Consider the following 9,321-nt stretch of genomic DNA (forward strand, 5'->3'; position numbering starts at 1 on the left):
AAACTGGGGTTGAAAAACTTAGTTGATTACGACCCGCTACTGACCCAACTTCACTACTTCTAGGTTCAACAACATACAATGTAACATCATCTTGCGAAACACTAATGTAAGCAATGAATCGTTCAACATCTTCATTGTCGGTTAACAAATAAACTTTACATTTTCTCTGATAAGATAGCCTAAATCAATTAAGGGCTCTAAATTCAATTTATTTGCAACACGTAACATTAGAGTTTCATAAGTTAACTTTTTTAATGACAGTTTTAGTTGAAGATTCATGGGTAAAGGCATATATTGTAAAACACCATGAACATTCTCCCATGACCCTCCAAAACACAAATCTATCCAAACATGATCAACATTAGATGATTTCATTATTGTAAATTAATTTACTAAACAAACGAGCTGTGAAACTAAAACTTGTTGCCGGATGGGGAAGGATGTCGTTGGATATAGGAACGGATGTCGCCGGAGAGAGTGATAGATGGAGATGGAATGAGTTGCGATTTAGGGATTTAGGTTATGAGTTGTTGATGTTGCTTAGTTATATACCCAAAATATTTGTGTTGCGAAACTAAAACCTGTTGCGAATTTGAAATTCAGCGTTGCGACAGTCAGAATCGCGTTGCGATAGTCAGAATCACATTGTGATTATGTATTATCGCGTTGCGATAGTCAGAATCGCGTTGCGATTTACATATTCGCGTTGCGATTTTTGATCGCAACGCGAATTTGGAAAATCGCAATGTGATAGTCAAAATCGCGTTACGAATTTGGAAACTGATTTGCGATACTGGAGATCGCGTTGCGATTTAGAGATCACATTACGATTTTGTTGATCATTTTGGCAAATCGAAAAAAAGTTGGTCAAAATCGTATATTATAAGGAATTTTCGATCACTGAGGTTATTTTCATTAAAATTTATAAAATAATTTTTATTTATTTATATGTTTTAAATTCATCATTCTTTATTAAAATTTTAATGGGCGTCTGAATTGGACACTAACCTATTTACTAGGTATGATAAAAAAATAATCTCAGAACTGTTTGAGTAGTATTTTGTGGATCTAATCTCTATTTACGTAACCATCAATCTTATTATATCTCAACCAGTAGGTTAACGTCAACTCATTCAAAAATAAAATTTTAACGAAAAATGATTAGTTTGGAACATATGAATAGTCAGTGTGATCATTTTGTAAGTTTTAATAGTTACAGAATTCAACAAAGTAATGTAGCATAGTCGAGGGACCATTTTATAACTTCTCATAGTCAAGGGACAAAAAAATAATGTCCTATAATGGGAGGACTATTTGTGTATTTTACCTAAGTTTATATTACAAAGAAATACTTAAGTATATTATTTTTTCATCTAAGTATTTAAAATACTTTTTGATCAAAATAAGTATATAAATTTATCTTTTTAATCAAAATATATACGTCAAATATTTTTTTATCAAAATAAATATTTAAAATATTTAATCTTTTTCATATAAATTCTAAAAAATTTGACATGTATCATTAATTAAAGTATACTTTAAATGAAAATATTGATAAAGAAAAATACTTATGTATCTATTTTGACAAAAAAAATTATATAGTTTAACCAAAACCTACTTTAAATAATAAAGATAAGGTAATTTAAGCACATTTATGATATAAACATTTCTTAAATTAATAACTCGACGTTGAAAATATTGTCGCTTTTAAAAAAAATTTATTTTATTGAAGACTTAACGATTTATGAACAATCAACTACTTATACGGTAAAGTGATAGTACAAAAAATATTTAATACATAAATGATTAAATTTCGATATCTTTATCTAATAATTTGATAAAATTTAAAATTAAGTTTGATTGATGGAATAGAGCTTATAAATTCAGACCAATCAGTAATGTAAAATTGTATATCTAAATGGTTAAAAGTTCTTAGCCGCACCACCAGATTTGATCCCTCTCTACCCAACTCAATAGGAAGAACAATAAGTTGAAGACGAGCTAACAATTCTCAATTTCTTTAGCAACAATGACAAATTCACTAAAAGAAAAAGCAGCAGTATCACTGTCCCAAATGCGGACAATCATTTGTTCCTGAACAAAAATCTGTCCGGTCAGCATGCTCCATCTTCAGACAACTGGATTTCGTCTCCTGTATTTTTTCCATATCATTAGAAGCAGTCAGTTCAAATAATATTTAACCAAATATCTTCATTCTTCGGCATAAAAAATGCTATCAAATGAAGCTGGCGATGACTTGAAAACATGAAAGTTGATACCATGAAAACTATTACATCTCACCAGTACAGATCATATTTGAGCATATCGAAAGAAACAAAATGAAGTAGATAAAGAAATCACCTCTTGGGTTGGATTCGGTCTTCTTCATAGTCCATCACTCCACCTGGTTCAGAGTAGATCTCCTCGACCCCTCGAAAGTCGATGTCTGCCCGCTTACAGTGTAACTTCTGCCACAACGTAAGTAAGCCACATCGACCAACATATCTTGATATTGAATAAGTGAATTCATGGCATGCTAATTCTTCATACAGTTAAAAGTCACATGCACCTTAACTAGGAAATTGCAGCTTTAAGCTCCAAACTTTGCTGTATACAGTTATATATGCAGTTTTGCAAGAATTAAAAGAACTACCTTTCACAGCATCACCAAGAAAAATTAATTAATTAATATAATAAAAATTAAGGGAGCCATGCCTTCTAATAGTCCAAAACTGAATTACAACAAAAGGGCAATCAATGTTAACAGGAAAACTGGAGTCAACCGACCTTGATGGAAATGGACTTCTTTACTTCTTCCACCCTATCTTCAACCTCCTTCAGATGTTTCTTGTCCAACTTACTCATAGTGTCAGCCCATTTTATCTTCTCTTGAATTGAGATAAGTAAGTCGTCTGACGTACCCAACCTAGGTTCACACCCGTAGACAGATGTCAGATGTATAAGCTGATATTTGATCAAATTTAACACTGCATTTCCATCGAGCTACTTCCACTAGCTAGCTCTAAGGAACAAAGCAAGAAGCTAATGTAAAATCAGACGGGAAAAAGTATCAACTAGGACTTCAGCATGGACCTTAAGGCACGCCTTACTAGAACTAGAGATTTTACCAGTTTGATAGTTTTTGTATCATGCACCCAAGTTGTCCCGGCCTCAAATCCCTCCCAGCAGCAAATTGGACCTACCATAACAAATATTAGAGAATTCAAAAAGCAAGAACAAAAGGAAATGAAAAGAGAAAAGCCTTAAATGGTAAGGAATCATACCTCAAAACACCTTCGCATCTGATCCAGCTTTCCTCTGACAATACCCTAACAAAAAGATTGAAAAAGAATGAACAATCAGTACACTTTCAGTCTAACAATGGTACTATTTGTTTCCCTCAAAAGTCAACCCTCCCTCTTAAAAGCACATTCCATGTCGAATGAAATTAAAGCATCAAATCCACAAGGCCTTCAAGGAAGCTGTTCCAGACTTCCAGTAGCTAAAGCATGTTATGATGGAGTAAATATTTGGATTAAAAAGGACTAAAGAGTTATGCAAGGAAACTACCTACCGCGTATATGCATTCACTGATAATAAAATCTTCAAGTTCACGGACATTTGTGATATCTAACTCCAGCATTAGTTGTTCGTATGGTAGGACCTGGAGAAGATATCTAATAAAAGTGACAAACTTGAAGCAACCAACATAGAAAACCTATAGAATAATTATCATAAAAAGATTCCCCACAAATATACAAATGTATCTCTTTCAATTAGGAAGGATAAACAGAATCCCAAAAATAAAATAAAATAAAAACTTTTTCAGGAGTCTAAAGAACTGGTTTCATCAATTCATGAAGTAAATTATATAAAAGTGGCATGATTGATGAATATCAAAACACATTATAACCACTACAGTGAAACTATACCAGAAAGTAGCATATTTACATGAGCCAATGCCTCATATCTCAGAGAATACCTTGTTTGCCTCAGCAAGTGTAAGGACAGTCAATTGCTTTAGCTTCAAAATTTGATCGGGGAGCAATTGAAGAAGACGACCAATATTACCTGGTTAAACAGTTTAACCAGCCAAAGTTAATCATATTATGATGAGCAGAAGAAAAATATGAACAATCAAGACTAAGAAATATATCAAGTACTTTAATTAAGCAAAAGGTATCCTACTGTCAACTGTGCCCGGAACAATAAACATAACAGACACTGTCAGAGCGAAGATAATAAAAGCAAGTAAGATAGAGAATATTGTTTGTTTGGAGGGGGAGCCAAATCACTAAGCCGGGCAATTGATTTTAATGTACTGCCTTTTGAATTACTACTCCATGAAATTTCCATTTGGATAATCATGTATAATATTTCCTTTCATGAGATTATCCGAATAATACTCTATACGTCATGATCATTTTCAGTAGCTTCTCTCTATTATCATCAATTTAACAGAAAAATTCCACTTAAAAAATCAAAATACTTAACATTTACAAAAGGCAAAAACATCTCTATATGACCACATTTCACGCTCAAATTCAACCAACAAGGTGAATAACACATTTAAACTCATTATTGCGCAGGAAGGGAACTTATGGTACAGGAAGGGAACAAGTGTATTGAATTCATAACAAAGTTCTAACCAAACAATCAATATAGGTTCCAACTTACTCTTGTAATCACTCCATGTACCATGTGCAAACAGCCGAAGAACCTCAAGGTACACTGAATGTTCAGTTCCTTCAAGCTGCAAGGTACATTGATTTCAAATGGCTATAATTTAAATTATGCATAACGCCAAAAAGAACTGATCAACAAGGAAACTAAGACGCCATGCTGTAGACAAGCAACATCTAATAGCAGACTAACCATGTAATTGTTTTGAAAGTGTAACTCGCTTTTGCAATTTATATATATAATTTCCCCATAAATCTGGTAAAGTTGAGCCAAATCTGAACATCATTGACTAATGAACAACCCTCAAATGCAAACTTAATTCAATTGAAGGTATTCCTCTGCTATTTATAAAAATCAAACAGCTAAAACAAGGTATACGTCAGGAGAATAGTGTACAAATATATCAATATCAAAAAAACTAATTTCCTAGCTTTTCAATCAATTTTTTCATCAACCAAATCGGGTGTTGCTTGTTTTCCTAGAATGAAGGGGGAGAAAGAGAGAGAATTAAATTGAGAATGGAATAGATTCAAACCTCAGCAACTGTGGGCACGGCAAGAATCTCAGAGAAGGCGAAGAGGAAAGGATGCGACGTCGCTTCGAGTATTACGGAGCCAAGAGCTGAGCCCACTTGAACTGACACTTTCTTCACGAAGTAATTGATTAACTCTGCTTGTTTTTGCTCGATATCCATCCTCAAAATTTTAACCCCCCAGAGCACACCAGAGAGGGGGGGAAAGGAACTCAAATAAGACAGTAGAAGAATGTTTTGAAATATTTACAGAGAAGACGAGGGGAAAGACGAGGGTTTGGTACTGGATTTAGCGGCGGGAAATCTTTGAATTGAAATAAAATAAAATACTGCAAAATTGTGGAATTTGTGAGATATGGTAGGTTTGAGAGAGAGAGGAATAGATTTTGAGACAGAAAGATCCCCGCTTTAGCTTCCCTCTGGATTTTGGCCTCTTTAGTAACAGATTTTGTTATATCTTATGTGATACTTCAATAAGTAATTTAACAATTACAAAAGTGTTTTTACGTGAAAAGAGAAAGAAGATGAAAAGACTGCAAATTGCTGATGTTTTCTGTATTGGCAACTTTCAGGCTACAAGATCACAGGTGTCACGAGGCTTTGACATTTTTAAGGGTTTGATGAAAACCATATATCTAACAAATTCATTGGATGCATTTATTAAGTATAAAATAATATCTTATTTTATTTTATTATTACTAAAAGATTATTATAAGGTAAAAGAGTTGAATCATTTTACAATAAGTTTTAAAAAATTCATACAAACGACGTGTTCAAACCTAAATCCTCTAAACGTAATAAATTAATAATCATCTCTTTAATCGGATCACTTGGTTTGCATAAATGCTAAAAAATTCCTTACAAACAACGTGTTCAAACTTAACTCCTCTAAACGTAACAAATTAATAATCATCTCTTTACTCAGATCACTTGATTTATATATTTTATTTTAGAGTGTGTTTGTTTACCTTTAATTGACTTTTTGAAAAACGTTTTTCTTATTTTCTAGTTCTTTATTGGTGGAATACTGATTATCAACACAATTCATTTTTCTTGTTAACATAATTTTTTTATATTTTTTGAAAAATAATTTACAGATTGATTTTTTGTAAGTTATTTTCTGAAATTTTTACTTAAAAGCATTAATACTCAAAATAATATCATTTTATAAATTTAATATTAATATACTATTTAATACCATTTTAATAAAAATATTATTTTTATATACTATTAATAGTTTTAATAATATAATAATATTTCTAGTATTATAATAATAATACATTAAATTATACTACAATAATATGCGATATCATATTTTTATTTTAATAATATATAATAAATTATTAGAATATATAAAATATATTTATTACTAATTTTTAAAATATGATATAAATTTTTTATTTTAATGTTATAATAATATTATTATTTTAATAAGTAATTAACATAATTAATAATACACTATTTTTATTTTAATAAATAATTAATATATTTTTTATTTTAATAAAATATTATAATCTTAATATTTTTATTTATAAAATTTTAGAAATAATATTTAAATAATAAAATTGATAAATAATATTAAATAAAATATTTCAGTATTTTAAAAATAATAATATTAATTATTTTCCAATAAATAATATTATTTATTATATTTTATATTTATAATAAATAAATTTATAAAAATTATCAATAAGTGAAAAATGATTTACATACATCATCCAAACACCGTAAAATGATTTCTAGAATTTGTTTTTAAAAAATATAATTTATTTTTCGCGAAACAAACGGACCGTTACTTGTAATTACTAAATATTGATCAATGATATATTATAAAAATATCTATTATAATACGAATCAAGCGATCTCGGTGGTTAAGAAATTATTGTTATTCCTAGAGATCCCGAATTCGAGCACCAGCTACTACAACATATTTGAGTGTTTATTGTTAAATAGTTAAGAATCTTTAAAGTAAATATTATCACCTAATCACCTTAAATTAATAAAAAAAAATTAAAAATATATATTATAAAAAATAAATCAATTAATGATTTTTGGTTAAAATAATATTTATAAAAGCATTAGATTTAGTGTTTTCAATTATAAATAAGAAATAAATTTGATTCAGTTAATTAAATTAAATTAATTTATAATATTTATATTATTCGATTTAATTATTATTTATATACATTAATTTAGTATACAAAACATTTATTTTATGTTCATATGATCACTTGGGATATCTTATTTAAGTTGGTTTTGAAAATTAATTTAATTATGAGTTTAAATATTTAAAATAAATAACATTTATAGGGCAAACTATTTTGATGCGTGTAAATGAGTCCCAAACTCGAAGCCCGCTCGGCCTCTAATGAATTTGTTTGGACTCAATGTCGTAACCACGAAATATCAAACCCAAATGATATCTTCGTTAGCTAGACCGACTCCTTTGAACCCGGCACGTGCTAGAGTCCATCGAAGATGGTCGTTTTTTGGGTAGATTATTATATTTTTGGTCTGACCGATTTTGATACTCAATTCAAAAAAAGAGTGGTTACGGTTCTGTACGTTATTGGTTCATTTGATTTTAACTCTTTCATCGTTAATTCTCGTTCATCCCTTAATTAAAGTATTACGTGATAATTAAAAAAATCCACATGTTTCTTCTTCTTCCTCTTACCCACTCACACCTCAACCTCCTACTCCTCTTCACTCTCTTCTTCACGTCCCATACATCACAACCTCCTAATCATCTTCATTCTCTTTTCTCTGTTCTTCACGTCCAATGCAAGGCTAGCCCTCGTCCATTCAGACTCAAAAGTTCTTTTCACACCATTGTTAATGACCTAGGCATCAATAGTCAACGCTTCCCTACCACTAATCCACGTGTCATTCTTCTTCTTCTTCCATAACCAGCAAATTATTGTTTGAATTTTGCTGCTGAGCAAGATAAGGTTGTTGTAGAAAAATGGCTACCTGAACTTAGATTTGCAGTTTTGAAGGCTTGGATGACTGCAAATACGTGAGGGGTTTGATAAGTAACGACATTATCGTTTTGCTGGCCATATCATTACATATCAAGCAACTTTTGATCCAAAACATATCCATAGGCATAGACTGCTAGTTTTGCTTTGGCTATGGAACTTTGGAGGAGTTACTGGAAGTCATGGAGCTCATTTGGGTATTCATGACAAGCATATAAGCAAAATGATCTGCTTAATATTTTTGTTGCCAATATCGAGAAAAAGAAGCAATACCTCTCTTTTGAAAGTTGTAACCTAACCCTTTTTTTTTCTTTTCCAAAAGGTGGGTTTGCTTAATGTTGAGGGCTATTATAAGTATTTATAACTATTTACTTACTTTTATCCATAAAACCGTAGAAGATGGCTTTATTAAACCTTCCCAACGCCATATCTTTGTCTCTGCACCAAATGCTAAAGAACTGGTTCAGATGCTTGAGGTAATTAAGTTATCCTTTTTAAAGTATTGGTTTGCTTCAAAAATATATATAAGATATATAGGATACGGTGCTTTGAATCAGTGTAACATTAATTGGGGTTGGTTCATTATTGTCATCAAAGCTTTGTTTGCTCAACAATGACAAGGTTCATACATGGAATACACAATCTGGAGGTTTAACTTTAGACAAGCAATCTTTTTAAGATTACTACATTGGTGTTTCCGGTTTCTGTGTTTGTCAAACCGCTTCACGCTTCCATCTCCCTTGGTTATTCATTATTTATTCACGAACCACCGCCCATAGATCCTTCATCCTTCTCTTTCTGAATTTGCTTCCCGTGCCGGAACTGAATTTGCCCCCACCGGTCCCTTAGTGCCGTTTCTGAATTTTCAGTTTCGTCTCCTGCCGACTCCCCCGATTTCAACGATCCGTCGGCTAACACTTGTTGCAGAGATGGTGAAATTCCGGTTCTTTTCCGATTTCTTTTAGCATAATGGATAAATCTGACACTTGTTTATTTCAGTCTACTGCAGCATTGAGGAGTGAAGAATGTACCATCAACTGTTTGGACTTCCACCTGAAGAGGTGGGTGTCTTTACTCTTTAATCTGTCTCTGTCGTGATCACTTGCTGTTAGCAATTTTCTACAT

At 31.3% G+C, this 9,321-nt stretch overlaps 1 protein-coding gene across 4 annotated transcripts; it reads right to left on the reverse strand.

The window, feature by feature from the left end:
- Positions 1 to 1,896: 1,896 nt before the first annotated feature.
- On the reverse strand, positions 1,897 to 5,596 carry LOC120217152 (COP9 signalosome complex subunit 7-like). 4 transcript variants are annotated; one of them, XM_039214356.1, is made up of 9 exons: positions 5,219 to 5,596; positions 4,678 to 4,753; positions 3,983 to 4,071; positions 3,575 to 3,664; positions 3,285 to 3,329; positions 3,129 to 3,199; positions 2,788 to 2,926; positions 2,362 to 2,468; positions 2,071 to 2,152 (listed from the first exon to the last, which is right to left on the reverse strand). In XM_039214356.1, exons 1-9 carry the CDS (start codon positions 5,375 to 5,377, stop codon positions 2,131 to 2,133), a joined length of 798 nt encoding a protein of 265 aa, XP_039070287.1. In that variant the 5' UTR covers positions 5,378 to 5,596; the 3' UTR covers positions 2,071 to 2,130. The 4 variants fall into 4 exon arrangements, with proteins under 4 accessions (XP_039070289.1, XP_039070287.1, XP_039070288.1 ...); XM_039214357.1 differs by having other exon boundaries at positions 2,072 to 2,152; positions 2,362 to 2,450; positions 5,219 to 5,593; XM_039214358.1 differs by lacking the exon at positions 2,362 to 2,468 and having other exon boundaries at positions 1,897 to 2,152; positions 5,219 to 5,590.
- Between the last annotated feature and the right edge of the window lie 3,725 nt (positions 5,597 to 9,321).

The sequence above is a fragment of the Hibiscus syriacus genome, unplaced genomic scaffold (assembly GCF_006381635.1).
Source record: "Hibiscus syriacus cultivar Baekdansim isolate YM2019G1 unplaced genomic scaffold, ASM638163v2 tig00110185_pilon, whole genome shotgun sequence".
Taxonomy (NCBI): Eukaryota; Viridiplantae; Streptophyta; class Magnoliopsida; order Malvales; family Malvaceae; genus Hibiscus; species Hibiscus syriacus.

Coding starts and splice junctions, on each gene's coding strand:
- LOC120217152 (XM_039214356.1), bottom strand. CDS start 5,377: ATGGATATCGAGCAAAAACAAGCAGAGTTAATCAATTACTTCGTGAAG. Junction 2,469..2,787: donor AGAAGTCCATTTCCATCAAG/GTCGGTTGACTC, acceptor ACGTTGTGGCAG/AAGTTACACTGTAAGCGGGC. Junction 2,153..2,361: donor GACCGAATCCAACCCAAGAG/GTGATTTCTTTA, acceptor GAAAAAATACAG/GAGACGAAATCCAGTTGTCT.